At 37.8% G+C, this 19,363-nt stretch overlaps 1 protein-coding gene across 4 annotated transcripts in view; it reads right to left on the reverse strand.

The window, feature by feature from the left end:
* Positions 1–6,942: 6,942 nt before the first annotated feature.
* Positions 6,943–19,363, reverse strand: part of LOC149940938 (uncharacterized) — an 80,399-nt gene continuing 67,978 nt past the window's right edge. For 3 of the 4 annotated variants that reach the window (XM_090180194.1, XM_090180193.1, XM_090180192.1), the window contains exons 6-16: positions 11,054–11,321; positions 10,664–10,940; positions 10,115–10,159; positions 9,896–10,054; positions 9,730–9,822; positions 9,455–9,653; positions 9,229–9,377; positions 8,883–9,156; positions 8,554–8,812; positions 8,232–8,478; positions 6,945–8,169 (exon numbers count right to left, since the gene is read on the reverse strand). In XM_090180194.1, coding sequence (XP_090036320.1) covers positions 8,014–8,169; positions 8,232–8,478; positions 8,554–8,812; positions 8,883–9,156; positions 9,229–9,377; positions 9,455–9,653; positions 9,730–9,822; positions 9,896–10,054; positions 10,115–10,159; positions 10,664–10,940; positions 11,054–11,321 — 2,126 coding nt within the window. In that variant the 3' untranslated portion in view covers positions 6,945–8,013. Of the gene's footprint in view, positions 8,170–8,231; positions 8,479–8,553; positions 8,813–8,882; positions 9,157–9,228; positions 9,378–9,454; positions 9,654–9,729; positions 9,823–9,895; positions 10,055–10,114; positions 10,160–10,663; positions 10,941–11,053; positions 11,322–19,363 lie in introns of all 4 variants that reach the window. The other variant, XM_090180191.1, reaches the window with a different exon arrangement.

A 19,363-nucleotide genomic window follows, 5' to 3' on the forward strand; every position in this document is an offset into this window, starting at 1 on the left:
TCATTATATCTCTAGGTTACGTAGTTTTTATACTCTTTGGTTGAACATTTTAGATATTAGTTTGGATAAAGATTGTTTGTCCGTGCAGCCTAGGCTCACTTCCTTTCCTAAAACTTTGATTAGTGGTAAAAATCGACGCTTTAATTTCTTTTGGTACGCCAAGTACCCAATGCTTGAGTACTCTGTAGCGAAAGATAAAGTTTATTGTTTTTGTTGCCGGCATTTTATCAGCAGCAGAAATACAGATTTTATTGATGGATATTTTACTTCGCCTCAATCGTTGCACCAACAATCCTACAAAAAGCACCTAGACTATTTGGAATCGAAATCCCGCGGCACAAAAGCGTCTCAGGTTAATGACCACCATAAACTGCACGTTATTCGAAATAGAGAGGTGTTAGCTACTCACGTGGAAATTGTTTTGTTGCGCGCCCAACAAGATCTCGCGCTTCGGGGACATAGGTCAGACGACGAAAATGAAAATAGAGGGAATTTCGTTGAAAATTTAGAACTATTGAAAAGGAAATGTCCTGATTTAAAGACCAAGTGCGAGAGTATGACAAATATACGAGGGGTAAGACAGTCTCAGATAACCTGTACACAGAGTTCGTGCATTTAGCACTGTTAAAGGTACATATTTTCAATAGTTCGCGAGTTCCATTTAGCACTGTCAAAGGTACGGCAGTGTACACCGAGTTCGCAGAGTGTCTTACCCCTCGCAAATATATGCATATACTATTCAAAACGAACTAATTAATATTAGTACTAGTCTAACTAGGAAAACCATTGTCCAAGAAGTTAATGAATCCAGTGGCTTTTACTCTGTTATTGCCGATGAATCTCGTATTGCAGGTGTAGAGCAATTATAACATTTGCGTTCGGTATATATACTAGAAAAGGAATAGGCGTCGTACAGATTTGCGTAAGTTTTATTCTGAAAACATTAGCTGGCTATTATAAGCCTTCTAAAGAAAAGCGGTTTATTAATTGGAAATTGCGTTGCACAAACGTACGATGGGGCTAGTGTAATGAGCGGACACGTATCAGGAGTTAGAGTTAGAATAGAAGTGCTATAGGTGGTAATTGTCCGTACGCGCACTGCTAAGCTCATCGGTTAAATCTCGTTTTGGTTAATTGCGGCTCTAATATATTGGCAGTGAGGGAATTGCTTGGTTTAGTTCAAGCAATCTATAATTTCCTAAGCAATTCGGTGATTAGAAGCGAATGTTTTGAGGAATCCCAGAAATAGCTTGGCTATGATGTCGTCCTTAAAATACCTCAAAGCTGCGAGACAAGATGGTGGAGCAAAAAGAAGGGAATTCATTATTTTAGAAATCCCAGCAAACACAAGTGGTCCCTGGGACGTCCTACGAATGTCTCAAAGTGCATTATACGTCCAAGTCCAAACGGATATCCAGACAATGTCGTTGGGACGTGACAAAAATAATATATTTTAGAATTAATATCTAAAGTACATCCAAAATATCGCTTACCAATTTGGACATCTCCTGGATGTCCTTTACAGATCCAAAATATTTAGCGATATTTTGGATCTGTAAAGGACATCCAGGAGATGTCGAAATTGGTAAGCGATATTTTGGATTTATAATGGGCATCCTGGATGTACATTTTTAGATCTAAAATATCGCTAAACATTTGGGACATTTCCTGGATGCCCTTTACAGATCCCAAATATCGCTAAAACTTTGGGAAATATCCTGGATGTACATTTTTAGATTCAAAATATCGCTAAACATTTGGGACATCTCCTGGATGCCCTTTACAGATCCAAAATATCGCTAAACATTTGGGAGATATCCTGGATTTTACATTTTTAGATTCAAAATATCGCTAAACATTTGGGACATCTCCCGGATGTCCATTATAAATCAAAGATATTCCTAAACATTTCGGACATATCCTGGATGTACATTCTTAGATCTAAAATATCGATTAATTTGATGGATGTTCGGAGAACATCCACTAGATGTCCAGAATGCCGGATTTCATGGAACTGTGAATGACGTATATGTCCAAGAGCTGTACATTTGTAAATGTCAGGACTGCCATTTGCTCAGCTACTGTAACTGCCTTAGAGGAAATTAGGAGCTCTGAACGCTGCGACTCAATTTGGGAAGAAGCTTCGAAGTTGGCGGAGTCCGTTTTTATCCCGGTACCGGATCGCAACCTTTAGCTTTAAGAAAATGAAAAATAATTCCCAACAAAAGGCTAAGACATAGTGTGATCACATGCACGACGGGAAGTAGAGGAAAGAAAACAAATACCCTAAATAATCAGTTGAGATGCATCTATTAATAATTAATCGATAAATTTCTATCGGAATTGAAGACTCGACTACTGGAAAACAGTTCGTTATTGAAGAATGTAATTGCTTCTGATCCCGATCAGAAAACTTTCTTAACGAAAACGACGTCCTAGCCCATTGCCAAACATACAGCCGGTTTAACTTTGACCTAGATTCCTTAAAGGGTCAAATTAAAATAGCTAGAAATTTGATTAAATCTAAAAATTTAAAACACGTAACAGAGTGCTTTAATTATTTGATGACGATGGGCAATGGATTTCCGGACCTAGCCAAGTACTATATAAAGTGGTTTTATTCATACCCGTGGCCAATACCATTTCAGAAAGGAGTTTCAGTTCCCTCAAAAGAATTGAAACTCGTCTACGCTCAACAATGGGAGAATCAGTGGCGTAAATAGCGCCCCCGCAGACCCCGCGGCGCGGGGGGGCCCCCAAACGTTTCTGATTAAAATCGGTGCTTTTTAAAAGGGCTCCGAGTAATTTTTCGCGGGGAGGCCCCGCAGTTCTTAGTTAAGCCACTGGGGAGAATCAATACTTTCTAGTCTGGCCACATTGTCGATTAATCGTGATATAGCGAGTTATTTGAAAGCTAACCCAATGTTAGGGGTTTATAAATTTGGAAAACGGTCAAATCGAAGAATGTCCTTCTTCGTTTAAATTTAAAACTCCTATTACAGTTCTCTGGATGTTTCAAGAGAATTGGTTTTATTTAATTATTTATAAAGTATAATTATTTTAAACGGTCGGTCATAAGAACTCGCGAACGTTTAGTCCGAGAACCGGCGAAAAACCACCTAGAGAAAGCTCGCGATCGTATCGGAGTGTTTTTCCAGAAAAGGAGAAAGATTACGCGAGGATTCAGGAAAGCAGATGGGCGTTAGTTTTCTTGCAATAGAGTGCTGCCAAAAGTGCCATAATTACCAAAAGTGTGTCAATGTAATCGTTTTTGAAATGAATGTTACGCGTGAAGTAAAAGTTGGGAGGGTATTCATTGGGGAAGGAATGAAGTTCAAAAGTAGAAGTAGCGTCGCGCGGTGAGAGCTTAGAGAACTAAGACAGCATTGGAGAACAGACTTTTAAATAGTGACTATTTTCATGAGGGTCCACTAATTGACGCAGACCCCTCTACCGATTGATTTTTTGACAAGTCCGGGACTCTTTCCAAATCCCCTTTCGCCGTGTTAAGCTAGCTCCATAAACTTTAAGAAAATCGGAAATGGAATTTACAAAATTGTTTAATTGCTGTAAGAGATAAATTTTAAGATTTTTTCATTTCTTATACAGGGTGTTTTAATTTGATCACCCAGGCTCAAAAACTATATTACTTAGAAATGTGAAATTTTCAGGATGTACACTATCGGGGAAGGTCGTTGTTATTCAGCAAACTTTTGACATTTTTCACGGATTTGGAATTTTCATTTTTTTAACTGTCAATGAACAAGTTGAAAACCTTAAATGAAATTGATTTGGTCGAAATAGGTCAACTGGTCACTGAGATATTTGGTCAGTAGGTGGCCAAGGCCTTTTCACAACTAATTTAAAAATAATGTTTGAATGATTGCTAAAAATGAACGTTTTTTTAAAATAACATTTTTTATTCGTAATTAATTTTGAGAGAAAAAAACAATTTCCGAAAGTGTTACAAAATTTAAAAAAAATGAGGTTTTAAGAAGTCTACAAAAATGTCTAATTTATGATACCCGAATAAGATATGAGGTCAACAAGTTGGTACCAGGTGGCAATAGCTGGTTACGGAGCATTGTCGGATCCGTGCCATGTGTGTTTCGAATTTTTGAATAACACTACTCATTATTTACCAAACATGTTTTTCATATTTTAATGATTTGCACAAAGGTCAGTTTCCGTTTAGTATTTTAGCGACAAATTTCGACATTGAAAATCATTCACTAGTCACTCATTTAAATTATGGCAATTTGTTCTTATGAATAGTAGAATTTATTTTTCGGTCAGCTAACCCGTAACACTACATTCATTTCTTTAGTATACGCATTAATAATGATTTAGAAATGATTTTTCGGTCGATTTTCGCCTCGATGTTGAGTGGGTTTATGGGTGTGCAGAATATTTGGTTACATTAAATAATTCGATCGAATATCAAATCAAATATTCGATTCGTCGATTCAAATAGAGCCGGAAAATATTCGCGAATATTTGATTTTCCTGATCAAATAGTTGAATATTTCGTTATGGTTGAGGCCATCAAAGGAGAACCCGATGTAATTTTCAAAAAGAAAAGCGAAAGGTTGTACGTGTACACAACATACATGGGCAAACCCCCGGAGGGCTTTGAGGGTCTCATTGAATTTAACGCTATGCCCTCCAGCCCTCCGACGTTCCCTCCGTAGGTTTGCCCACGTATGGTACTACACAACCGGCTCATCTGTTAGGTGTCTTATTGGCTTGATTATTTATGTTTAGCATTGGAAAGAGGTTTTCAACTTTAACAAATCAAATTTAGAGGTAAGTCAAGAAAACGGTAATGGTAGAGCCGAATACACTTTTGAAATAGGTATAAGCTAAGCAGATAAAGTACAAAGCTTCTTTAGCCGCGTCTAATGATAGTATATTTCATTCTATATTATCATTAAACGCTCCCGAGTCCCGAGAATTCTATTAAAATAAAATCAAGTATACCATGAAATAGCCGGGAGTAGTGGCTCACTCCTGTAATCCCAGGCGTCCGGGAGGCAGAGTTTGTGGATGGCCGTGTGAGGACGACCACTAATCCCCCAGCGGGTGGTTGTCATACTTCCGCCACGGGTGTCCCAACCCTATCCCTAAGTATCCCCCCGTTGGCGTGGCCGTAACACATTAATCTGATTAATAAAATGGACGAGCGGACTGAATTGTCCCACCCGTTACAATCGCTCATAACGAGCTTCTAAAAAAAAAAAAAAAAAAATACCATGAAATAGCGGAACTTTTATTTCAACACTTTTAAATAATTACAGTAAACCCTGGTAAAGAAAGAAAATATATACGATTAGTAAATGTAGTCTGCACTCTGTAGTCATTTAAACCTGACTCTAACGCGAAGTAACGCAACGGTTCGGCGAAGAGGAAAAGTTTGAAAGGGTGGCGAGCGATCATCCTTCTTCGAAAACCAGAGAAGTGCCTATTTGCAGTGGCACTGGGCAGAAAAAAAAAGATAAATAATCCTTCACATACACTACGGGGAGAGATAAAAAGAATGTAGGTGCTAGGGGAAATTCTAATGCTAAAGTCGTGAATAGACTTTACTTTCCATACGCCTTTGACGAGTGTACTAGCTGAATTTTTGTATTTTATCCATCCTTTGAATATACCAAATTCGATATTTTACTATTCCCCCTTAAACACCATCACATAATGTTTTACGAATCTTTATCTAATAAAAATAACTCGATTTTTGCTGATAAGCAAACGGTATATAAAAAGTAGCTACATTGTATTACCACTAATTCTGCTCCTATGCAATTTTCCGTGTTCCATTTATTGCTCTTGAGCGTTTCGACATACAGAGCAAAATATAGTTACGTTTTCATTTTTACCATTCGAGATTCGTTGGAACCCGCCAAAAACAAGCTTCAAGCGCGAACACGGACCGACGATCGATTGCCATTGGATAGATCGGTTTCGACAGTTTGTCGCAAATTGTTTGGGTCTTGCCAATTAGAACCTTGATTGAGGTGTTTTTACGGATAATTAAATCGATTGGGAACTTCCTATGTTTATTTATTTCTCGATCAATGACTCAAATGGAAAACACATACATTATTATGGCTAAGTTCAGTAACTAAAATAAATTTGAAATCGGTGTTTGCTCAATAGGTTTAATTAAGTCATGGGCATCGTGTCAAAAGCAATAGTAGAGTAGAAAATGATGACGATGTAAACTGACGTTTCTGATGAGTGTTATCAGAAGAATATAATATTATCTCTTACGAGAGAAGTATTTAACTACCTACCTTGCTAATGTTATACGCCGGCTCCGGTTAATTTTTCAAAGAAGAAACAAAGCAAGGCTAAGACCGTGATATGTTGATTTTCGAATCATATTTCATTGGTAAAATATGATTTATCTGTAATGTTGTACATTCCATAATATTAATTGCATACTACATCATTCACCTGTATATTAGTTTGTTATATATTGTATAGATGGCGCCTCATTCTACAATCAAGGTCATTAGACCTCCCAACAAAAGAGTAAAACGAAAACCAAAACTTGGCAGAAAAGTGAGAAAGAACACGCGAGGTAGACATTCTTTTAGTGTATCAGATTTAACCTTTTAAAGACTTATTAGTTCAATCACTCTATAATTCTAACCTTCCCCTCAAATACAACAGATAAGTAACTACCCAGTGTAATTTTGACATTTTACATCCTTAAGCCAAATGATAGACCCGGTAAACTTTGAGCCGTGATTTGCCGGGAAATATACTCCCAACAGAAAGCGTGTGGAACCATTGCCCCCTGGATAGGTCGAACCTGCAAAGGTACGCGTTTCATTTTAATGGTCTAAATGGATACTTCTCTTAAGAAGTATTATAAACTTATGGTGCTACTGAACGTGACCTATAACTATATTTATTATATATTATAAATGACAACTATAAAAATATTAAAGAATTAATTTAATCTCAAACATTTCAAGATTAATAAACTAGAAATTAAAAATGGAACATGAGAAATATCGGAATGTACACAGACTTTTAAATAAATTACTTTTTGTCAGTACATTTTCAATATATTTTCGTTTTTTACCATATCATCGTGTTAGAGCCAAAGGCACTGTTTATCCTCTAGGTTAACAAAACGGTTAATATGATAAGACCTTTTTTTAAATTCATTTACATCTAAGGGCGAAATAATTTGATACCTACAATGGGTACAAAAATTTGAATTAACCGAATTAAAGATAACTAAGTCCCATATTTACACCTATTTCTAACAAATAATTATGTAAACTGAGTCAGTTAAAATAGGAGGGCTAAATATAACAAAATTTTAAGATTGTCAGTTAGCAAATTGTCTACAAAAAATATTTTAGTATCATTACACTGTTGTAAGGGTAATAAGAAAACATTTGGCTCGATAAATATTTAAAGGTTATCTTCTTACGCACATTTTGCGATTTTTAACTAAAACACAAGGGCATAATGTCCATAAAAATATTATATCATTCTATTTACACAAAAAATGGAATGTCTAGTTCCTCTTTTTCCCCGCTGAAGGCGATTTACAACCTGTTACGCTAAAAATAGGGGCATCATTCGCCTTCGTAACTATTTACATTTAAGACTCGAAAGCGAGAAGTTAAATATTTCTGAATGTTTAGAAATAAAAACTGGAAAGTCTATATTGAACTTTCCATAAAATGTTAAAAACTTTTATCAAATTAGCATAGCCACGAAGTATAATGAAACTTAAATTTTAAACACGGCACAGCCCTTTCCTGATCACTTTCTAGTCATAAAATTTTGGAAAATTAACGTTTCTTTTCTTAAACGAAAAAAAAATATTAACTACAAAAAAATTTAGTTTTGGCAAGTTATTTAACAGTTAGGAAAGCGCACTTTTATACATGGGCAAGGAAAGTTATCTCCTGGAATGGCTAACTTTGGAACAATGGCTCGAGCGCTAATAACCAGCCAGTGAAGGGAAGTGTTGCGGCGTGGGAGTCATCAAAGGTGCCACCTGTTAATTAGGGAAGCTCTTTGATTGTTGGAAGATGTCATCCATTTTTCCCTCGTTACACAAACTTCTTGAAATTCATTTGAAAGTGACATTTGGCAGGCTCCCAAATACGCCATATGCTGACGATAAGGAGATGCGTGAACCTGAAATGTTTTATTTTTAGAAAATCCACAAAAACCACTATGAAATCAAAATAACCAATTACCTTTGGTATCACGCTGTTCGGCGTTAACCTGTCCAATTCTTTTTCTAATCTTTGAGCAAAACCGGGTAAGCAGGTTACGCCTCCACTTAAGAAAACAGATCGCGCCATTTCTCGTCTTACGTCCATTCCACACTCTTGAATCGCTTTATGCACTAATTTAGCTACACCAGGACTGTCCAAGCCCCACAGCTTGGGGTTAAAAAGCCCTTCAGGGGCATGGAAACGTCCATTTTCCATCGTAACTGACCTGTTACGAAAAAAAAACGGAAGTTTGACATCAAAATCGCAAACATTATTTTATAACGGAAGAGTTGGAACATACTTGAAAGGGGGATTCTCCTGAAAGAAATGATCGACTTCAATCACTTTTTCAACACTTTCAGGGTCATTACGACATCTTTCCAATTCCTCGTCGTAATTTTGAGCTACGTAACAGCTCTCCTCGAGTAAAAATCGAAGGAGGAACGACTCAACGTCACTGACGAGGCTAATCTGTTTGTGCGCCAATGTATGGTTAAGATGATGGGCGATTCTGCGTCCACCGTAAGGCAACCTCGTTATACCATTTTCGACAATATAACCTTTTGAAAAGAAAGACTATATTAATTTATATAATTGTAAACCTTTAGAGAGGTCACGATAGGTCATTACCTTCGCTAACAGGAACAATATCCAATCTGTCTCCGATATCAACAACAACTCCCGATGTTGATCGATAAGCGTACAATGTCAGGAGAGCTTGGTGGGTCATATTGACCCCTTGAGCACCAATGTCCTCCAAAAGAAGTTTGGTTATGGCTAATTGCGTTTGAGGGCTGAGGGTACGTGGAACGCAAAGTGCTATTGTATAGAGGGAAGGATCCACGTTCAACTCCGTGAACACTTTCTTGAACAGAATTGGTAATGAATCAACATCAATTGTGTACTGTTTTTAAAGAATAAAACAATAAAATCAAAGTGTTATAAATTCATTAAAATTAAGCCAAAGAAGACGCACTTTAGTTATCTTGGCTGTAGGTTGGATTGGAAATGATATAATTGATTGTTGGCGAGTGAATGGAACCAACGCTTCACTGCCAAACACTTTCTTGTGACTATTTTTGTTAGTTGCGCAAACATTGGGGAAATAGATTCGGGGAAGCGTCGCTATTCGAAAAAATAATAAATAATTTCAAAAAAGGCTGTAAACGCTGTGAAATTAGAGGTAAGTTAAATTTATTTACGTTGATCCATCAAGATACCAGCTCTGGTGGAACAACCTCCCAAATCAATGATGACAACTTTTTTACGACTAGGCAGTGGGTAAGCGACAGGATGCACGTAAGTAGCGTCAAAGTTATCTTGGCAATGCCATTGCAAAACATCAAACCACTCTTCCGTTTCGTCGATGCTATGACACCTCAAAACCAGGTAATGGCCCTTCTAAATATTTCAATTGGTTTTACAATTATTAGTAATTGGCAAGATTTAGATTGGGAGATATATGAAAAAAAATTACTCTATCATCCAATCCTATCACTTTGTCATCGAGTCTTTCAATGGTACCACCCATAAGTAACAGAGACATACGAGGCTCTTCGGAATAGCTGCTCTAAAGTTTTCAAATTTAAAAGATTAGTTCGGTATAATTCGTTAGTAAGAAAAAGGTAAATTGAAAAACTAACATCGAAACAATGTAAATGTCCATCTAAGACTTTAAAATACCGCCTTTTCCAAGAATTCCAGTAAGTCGATTTCCGTTTTCCAGTTGGAAGTTTTTCTAAGTAGCCTTCCATCATCACTGAATGTTCACCAGGATATGATACGTTTCTACAATCGCTTCTCTGTAAATAAAATCTCAGTAACTGCTCAACTTAAGGAAATTAAGTAAAATTAATACAAACCTCATTTATTTGTGGAGTCTTGTATAATTCAGTTAACAAATCAGACTGGAAAGGAAATACAAAAAAGTCGTTAATATTTTCAGTTCAAACATAATGCCTATAGGGTAAAATTGGAGGTCAAAACAAGGTAAGTATAAGTTAAATCAAGATCTTTATCAATCAATCAATCTTTAATCAAGGAAGCATCTACGCCTGTTTTCCATACCCGAGGGTGAAAAATAACATCTCGGCACGAATCGTACCCCGGACCTTTGCGTTACCATACAACCGCCACTTCCATTGGACTAACGAGGGTAGTGGTGAATAGGTCCAATTTTGTTAGAACTGTCATTTATACCATTTCCCAATCAAATGGTTCACTAAGGTCAGAATTCCTTACAGAGGCGCGTTTATACCACTTCGGGACCCTAGGCGCCATTTTATTATAGGGTCCAATTTGCAACCATCAAGATCTAACCCAAAATCTCTCCACCCACCCCCCCTCCCTCATTAGGTTACCGAACGCGTGGTAGGTACTACGGGTAAAACGTAAATCTGTAGTATACTTACAGGATCCCAAGACAGCGTGGTACTTCTGGTTCTGGCGGGAGGAATGGGCTCTTCTTCGTTGTTGTCTTTATTGACACCGAAAGTAACAACGTGTCCGTTGAGTTTGGGTTTGATAGGTATAGCGGGAGGGCTCTTGTTGGAAGACAAGCTAGTTTTGACGGGCGGCGGTGTCGATGGCAATGCGGGCGGTATATCTCCGTCATCATCTTCCTGTTTTTCCGTTTTAATTTCCGGTTTCTTGCGATAACCATTTATGGGCACGTAATTCGGCAACGGCCTGACAGAAAAAAGTACATAAGACAGAAACGAGGATATATAAAAAGTACCAGACGACGTCGAAAACCTAGCGGAAATGCAAGGGGAGAGGAGAGATGGTGGGAATGGACTGACCTGGGAGGAGCCAATGGCACTTCCAAGTTACTGGTGAAGACGTTCTCTTCCAAACGTGGCAGAGGGTCGGGGCTTTCCGACGATCTGATTAAACTTCCGTTCACTTTGATGTCCAGAGAAGAGCAAGGCGAGAGCTGCTCGTCCAATTCTTCGGCGGCGCTACTGCTGCTCGGATGGTCTTCGGCCACCCCGGAGTCATCGTGGTTCTCGTCCTTGCCGAAGCCCAAAGAAGACGGAGACTTGACGGAATCGTCGTCCGAACTCACTCCTACGAATTTTAAAAATAACACGGTTAGCAATACATTCGTCTCACCACATTACCAATTAAGCATTTATTCCGTGTACTTTTTATATTTATCGCGTAATTTCACCAATAATTAATTTATTCTGGGTTCTCCCAACCGTTTAAAGGGGTTTTCCACCGAGTTCTTCGGGTTCACCTTTCCATAAAAACTTGTTGAGGTTAATGGAGTTTGCGTATGGAGCCGTAAGCATTGTAACCCGGCCACCAGAATTAAAAACATTAAAAGTCGCTAGAGGACGTGTGTATTAGCCTAGCCATAAGTGTATAAAATTTTTACATAAGTATGACACTTCCTATTCTCCACATGCAAAAGTTTTACTGAGAGCTATTCACAAGATAGACTGCAATACGGGCTTCTTCGCTGTTTTGCGTCCGCATGCTCCCGCGTCACACGCAGCCTTTGACAGCGCCTCGCTAGGGGGAGATTTTATTCTTGTGATGACGTCACTTCATTACTAGCTCTCAGTATAATATTCCCCAAAGTGACAAACTTATGGAACAATATTAGACACTTATGGCCCAACTTATTACTATTATTTCTATTTGAAGGGGATTTTTAACGTAACTCCCAATCCCCCTCATGTTCGAAGAAAAAGTTCTTTATCCTTATAACACAAATAAGCTCGTAATTTCATTGGTTCCCTAAAAACGACGTCTCCCGACGCGATTGAAACACACACCAGTGACTGAGGCTAGACTACCTAATGCAGTTCGATATTCATTGTTGAAATGAATACATTTTTGATTTCACTACGGTAATCAATCGAAATAGCCTTTCATTTCAGCACGTATTTTGAAGTAATGATAATCAGTGCTAAAAATTATCACGCTGATTTTAGGTAAAAGCTGCTGCAAAACCCGTTTTTAGTGAAGACCCTAACAATTTAAGGGGCTTCCTCCGCAATCAAACACTAAGCAGTGCCGATAATATCAAAAGCCATAGGAGGGAACGGAAAATATTGGAACCCTTACGAACAAAAATTTTATAGATTACGTTCCCTTTCAGCCGAAAAACACATCAAAATAACACGAATTTCCAAATTATTAATAAACAATATATACCTGAAAGCATGTTTGTTTCTTCTCAAACCTGTTTAGTATCCGCGGCAGCAATATTTTAAACAAAATTTCCCAAAAAGTCCAGTTAACTCTTTACTGAACGTCGTAAAATCTTATCTTAATTGCGTCAGGTATAAAATAAAGATAAAAATTATCTGCGAATATTCCCATAAGAGAGACAAAGTTTCGCACCCAAGAAAGTGGTCTCCGCACCGCCGCGCACTGTGTAGCGTATTATAAGGCACTTTAAAAGTACAGGATAAGAATCGTATCGGATGAAGGAGGCGTTCTGTTTAAACTGGTAATCACAGACGACAACACTAAAAACCTGTCATAGTGTGTCATTCCTTAATACGGAGGTCCCGCTGTAGATTAGACCAACTCGGCTGAAAATGAAAAACCGAAGGGGGAAGGGGGAAGGGGAAGTTGAAATATTTCTTACAATTAACCGACTCAGGAATGCCTGGAATTAGATCAAGGGCTATGACGCGAAAAACCGGCAGTAACCTCTAAAAAAAGCCGCCTAGATCTTTGCTGAAATTTCGCGTCAACTTTTTGGGTGAGCAAGGGGAATTTTTTCCCGCTTACCGTTAGGAGCGCTGACGCGCGTTTCGGGGCTCCTCCCACTATTACGTTTGGTTTCCAGTTTCCCGCGTCTTTGGGGCGTCCAGCCGTTGCATTTTGCGAACAGCGTTGCCAGACCTACCGTAATTATGGTACAATTCAATAATCCTAGCTAGGAAATTGGAACGTACCATAATTTCACCAGTGTGCCTTTTTGCAATAATTTTAACGGACCGTACCATATTTTCAATAATTCTGATAGGCCTTACCATTTGTCAATAATTTTCGAACCCACTAACATTTTGCACTGCGGTTCAGCCCAAAAAGGATTTTAGCCGCCTTATTTTGGATAGTTTGATCTTAAAAATTAACTTTTCATTTTCCAAAATAATCGAAACTAGCCTCCATAACGCTAGAAAAATAGTTTTGCAAAGAATTCAATAATTTTTGAGTTCGTATACCATAATATCCTTTTTTACATCTGGCAACGCTGTTTGCGAATCTCTCCCGCCATTTACACTTGGCATTGGTAATAAATAACCTCCGTTTTCCGTTCATTAAATCACGGACAAGTAGGATTGGCAAAGTACGCGCGGGAGGGAATTTATTAAGAATTCGTACGAGCGTGTCGAGAACAAAAGGAAATGAATTCTGCCATCACGCGCCGCCGGAGGGAGTGCCAACTGTCTTACGTATCCAGAAGTTATAAACTAAGCTCCAAATACGCGCTGGGATCCTGGGGAGTCGGAAAATTCCCCCGGAATACGAGATGGAAAACAAACTACTGCCGACCTTTATAAATTGGGAAATAGAAATGCCAAATCACGTACTTCGTACGCATTTCTAAACAACGCGAATTATACGAAACGTTAGCGAAAGCACTCTCGGTAAAGGAAAAAACTAAATATAGTACACTCGTATGAATATGGCGTCAGCGTTCGGTGTACTGAATAAGTACCGAATAATATCAAAATGAACGAAGATTCGAGGGGACCTTATTTCGATTTTGTATCGTTGCGAAAGAAGGTGACATTTAACAGAACACTTCCCGAATACTGATGAGCTTAGGTTAGAAAACTGGCTAACGTTCTAATACGAAAAGAAGACTCGCCCTATGGCATTTTTTTGTTTACGTGACATACACCGGTGAAAATGGTTGAAACAATTCTACAGGCGTTACGACCTATTTTGGCCTACTTGTCGTAAGGACGTTGGGGTGCTTACTGGCAATACACCGGTGAAAATAGTTGAAACACTATTACAGGCTTTACGGCCTATTTTGGCCTACTTGTCGTATGGAAGTCAGGGTGCTTACTGGCAACACACCGGTGGAAATAGTTAAAACACTTTTACAGGCGTTACGACCTATTTTGGCCTACTTGTCGTATGGAAGTTGGGGTGTTTACTGGCAATACACCGGTGGAAATGGTTGAAACCCTATTACAGGCTTTACGGCCTATTTTGGCCTACTTGTCGTATGGAAGTCAGGGTGCTTACTGGCAACACACCGGTGGAAATAGTTAAAACACTTTTACAGGCGTTACGACCTATTTTGGCCTACTTGTCGTATGGAAGTTGGGGTGCTTACTGGCAATACACCGGTGGAAATCGTTGAAACACTTTTACAGGCGTTACGGCCTATTTTGGCCTACTTGTCGTAAGGAAGTTGGGGTGTTTACTGGCAATACACCGGTGGAAATGGTTGAAACACTATTACAGGCTTTACGGCCTATTTTGGCCTACTTGTCGTATGGAAGTCAGGGTGCTTACTGGCAACACACCGGTGGAAATAGTTAAAACACTTTTACAGGCGTTACGGCCTATTTTGGCCTACTTGTCGTAAGGAAGTTGGGGTGCTTAATGGCAACACACCGGTGGAAATAGTTAAAACACCTTTACAGGCGTTACGGCATATTTTGGCCTACTTGTCGTATGGAAGTTGGGGTGCTTACTGGCAATACACCGGTGGAAATGGGATAAACACTTTTACGGGCATTTCGACCTACTGCTTCTACCAGAAGTATACATCTTATCCAGCTAATGTTATTCGCTTGAAACATGTACTTTCACAGACTCCCACTGATTTTTCAAAATGCTTTTTTGGAAGAAAATATAGTGCTAGGCGAAATTCATGAAATAATAACTTTCTTAAACAGAGGGAAAATTATTAATTAGTGCGTATTCCTAATCAGTGTAAATTTTAACATTAAACATGGTTAAGAAAAGTAATACGCGCTGTAAATTTTGAGGTACTTTTTACATTTTTATGGCCTAGATACGGATATTTATCTCTTAAGAGGTTATAATCTTCCGATACTACGTACCATTTAAAGTGAAATCCGTGTCAATCGCGAAAAATATCGCCTTCCAATAGACTACCCTATAAAATACTACTTATGTGTTTATTTACTTTTGTGTATAGAGAGGCAGAAGGTTTGGCCTGATTTTTCATAAACCAGGGTCTATCAAAAAAGCATTATCTGGAAAACCTGCCAACCTAGCTATAGTTTTATACAACCCATTATAAATAGTTAATGTAATTAGTTCAGTTAAGGACTATCTTCATGTAGGCTACCTTAGCTAATTTTGAAAAGAGACTTTTGGATGACGCTTCACTAATTACCAATGAAATAGGACTAAACATAAGCAAAATTTTTAAAACCAAAGAATAAAAGTTTGCAAGTCCAACTGAAATAGCGCTATGTGGTTTTGATGAAAGTGCTTGGCCGGTGAAGCTATAGGAATTTAACATTTTTAGGAATGCCATTTTCGTCTCTTAAAAGAAAATGTCATTTATGGAATGTCATTTCGTTTCAGTGACAGCGACACGCAATTTTTTTCCCGCTAGGTCTCTTTCGCGCAAATGTCCAATGGACCAAAAAAACTTTCTAATTAAAGACCGTCGATTATGACACAGTTTTATATTTAAAGAAATTACTTCCATCGCGCGAAGCGTTAAATTTATGTCGAAAGTAGTGTTAAATTTCCTATTTAATAAAAACAAAATAAACCCAGCGACCCAATAAATTTATCCGTGTCTACGTCGCAAAAAAACGTAAACACAATTTTTTTTCCGCATCATACCGTTAACAAGAAATTAATCATAAACTCACTAGCGAAATCCAACCAATTTAGTCCCAGAGCTTCGACCCACGTTGGAGCGTCTAAAGATTTAGATAAAACTCCGATCGTACTGAAGACGGTCGGGTTCATCTTGAAAAGAGAAAAAAAATTGTCGCGGAAGACGAGAGAAATTCCCAGAGAGACTGTCCTTGACCTACGTCGCACTGTCTGCCATCGTCTTTAGAAGATTTTCGACTTTAACACGACTCGGTAACTATCGGAATTGTTAGGCGAGTCTGAGAATGTGTCACGTGATAGATCGTAATTAAAATAATTGGTGATTTGGCGAGGATGAGAAAATCGAGCTACCGACGCGGAACGTTTTCCATTGGAATGCCGGGGGATTTTATCGACGGAGAAAAGTACCTTTTCGACTAAGCCTCGGCGAAAATTTCGCTACGTTCTGGATTATTTTCCACCCATCGCGCAGTCTCCGTAGGCCTATAAAAAGAGATGACCCCCCCCGGGAAAACAGCTGGCCAGTCATGATTAGAAAGCCTTTTCATCTAAACTCTATTACTCAGCGTATTAATTTGCCAGCCATTTGATGTCTATTAATAATAAACTAGCTTTGTTCCTCTTCCATGAACTTTCACATTTGAAATCGGGCAACGTTTTTCCTACGAGACAAAATTCGTCTACTGAAAGCATCCCAAGGGTTGAAATATTAAATTTTGCCCTGATTCAAATAAACTGGTATATGATCGCGAAATAAGTAAGACTTGAAAAGTTTACCCAATATTTGTTTTTGAGATTATATACCAATATTAAATAGTTTATAGGACAACCTAATATCAGAAGTGCATAATATATATCTTACATACTTTAACGATTTGTTAGAATTTGGTTCCATAAAGTGGTTCTTTATCAACCGCCCAGTGTCCACGAACAACAATTTTTTAATAACCCTGTCCTTTAACATAATTAACGCAACCTAAAATTTAGTTTACTACCAAGAAATATTAATTATAATTTACAACGTTTTCTCCATCACTCTTCATAAAGAAGAATTTTTCAATAACACTAACCATTATCATAATTAACCCACTTAAGTTATCTTACCATACAAAAATAGCGATAATATTCCGATCCAAATCGTTATTCGAAATTAAAATTAATAAATGCAATTGTAAACGTAGATAAGAAATATAACTTTTGATGGAATAGTTTCATTTAAGAAATTTACCTTGATTTCTGGACGAAAAATGATAAATCACATTAACAAGACAAATTTCTAGAAGTCCGTTCTCCGAATCGAGGGCATCTAATTTCCTATCGATTGATGCATCATTTACCATTTTAAGCCTAACGGTTGGAGATGTACGGTACGGCTCGGCGACGCTAAACAGTGTAATGTACGTGAAACAAATACACGTCGATTTATGAACCACATTTACCCGACGTAATATTTTTAGAGAGACACTATTCAGACGAATTTGCCAGCAGTATAAAAATGAGTTAGCGGTCTTCAATTCCACATCTCGTGATTTTATTTATCCTCGTTGAAACGCTACGGGTCATGCACCTCGTTGAACCCTTTGTGGTGGATTTTGTTGCACCTTGTGATTCCGAATTCTCATCATTTTCATACTACTTTAGTCTCCCGCTAAATTTTACGAAATGTATTTTGAACAAGATGGTAAAGGCCATAATAGCAGCCTCATCCCTAGAGCTCGGCGAAACGGATAAATTAACCGCTAAAATTTCGATTAACCATAAAAATTACGATTAACTGTTTATTCGTGGATATTATCCAGACTAAAATGCAATTTAACATGTAAAAATAACAGATTTTTTCGGATAATTTGTGGATAATTGTGTGTTTTGGATAAAAATAAATAAAGTGATTAATTCTTATCCAAACGCCGAGCTCTACTCATCCCTGCCCTTTATTATCGTAATTGTGGCCTCAGTGGTCGCTAAAAAATCAAAGGAACAAACAGGTATCTAACCTCAGAGTTTTCATATTTGTGACCTCAGTGGTCGCTGACAAATAAATTTATTGTTTCACGGGGAAATTTGGGGAAAATTTTTATTCGGGGGTGAAAAAAAACCCTTTTGATCAACAACAAAGGTTCGGAACTGGTATAGATAGATAGAGGAAACTAACACCAATCGAACGACGTATCAATTAAATTTTTATCAAGTGCCGTTGAGGAGAAACCGCCATTTCGGGGGAACCTAGAAGTAACGTTTGCGTTTGGGGGACGAAAACCCCCCCTTTGATTAATAACAACGTGACTGCTTTGGCATGGTTAAATAGAGGGAACTAATACCAATCGAACGACGTATCAGTAAAATTTTTATCGTGTGCCTTTGATGAGTAATTGTTTTTTCGCGGAGTACCTTTCGGAGCTAGCGCCGATAACGTCAAGAGTGAAAATAACAGCCTCACCCCTCTATAACTAGAGGGGTGAGCTAAAAATCCGTGGGATTCGGTAAAGGTACGTTTCAAGCGTGTAAAATTAGGGATATGTTTACTTCTCCACTAAGAGATGTATAATAGACTTCTGCTATTACTAATAATATTTCGTTCAGCACAAAAAAAACATTTGAACTGGCAAAACACTAAATATAGGTGCACTCACAGGAGACTACCCGAGGTGATAATCACCGATTTTGTTGAAACTAGGTGGGTATGTAGACCTTATGGTAACATGAAATTTCACCAAGGGAAAAGTTGCAATGGGCATTAGTTTTGCCATGGCAACCGAAAATAACAATTGATCAATTTTTACATATTTTGATCAAATTGACCAAAATTCATCAAAAATATCATAAAATTATTTTCATTTGTCAATTTTGATCTATTTTTTTTTGGTTTTGAAATTTGAATTTTTTTTTAAATTTTTCACAGGGGGTACCCTTAAAAGTTCTCAGATTCCCATGTTATTTTCAATGAGAAAATATACATAGTGTTGTCAAAAACATTTTCGGTTGCCATGGCAAAACTAATGCCTATTGCAATTTATCCCTTGGTGAAATTTCATGTTACCATAAGGTCTACATACCCACCTAGTTTGAGCCAAATCGGTGATTATCACCTCGGGTAGTCTTCTCGTCAGTAAAGTAAAAAAAATTTGTATATTTAAAAAATAAAAACATTCCTAATTTTTTATCCGATATTTACATCATTCCAATCACCGTAACAAAAACTTTTCCCATATTTTCGGATCGAAAAAATAGGATTTTTCTCATTAGATAATTTAAATAACCTGATATTTTTTTTTACAAGATTTAGATAATTTAAAAAAACTTAA

This window comes from Leiobunum rupestre, chromosome 6 (assembly GCF_980474605.1).
Source record: "Leiobunum rupestre chromosome 6, qqLeiRupe1.1.hap1, whole genome shotgun sequence".
NCBI classification, from domain to species: Eukaryota; Metazoa; Arthropoda; class Arachnida; order Opiliones; family Sclerosomatidae; genus Leiobunum; species Leiobunum rupestre.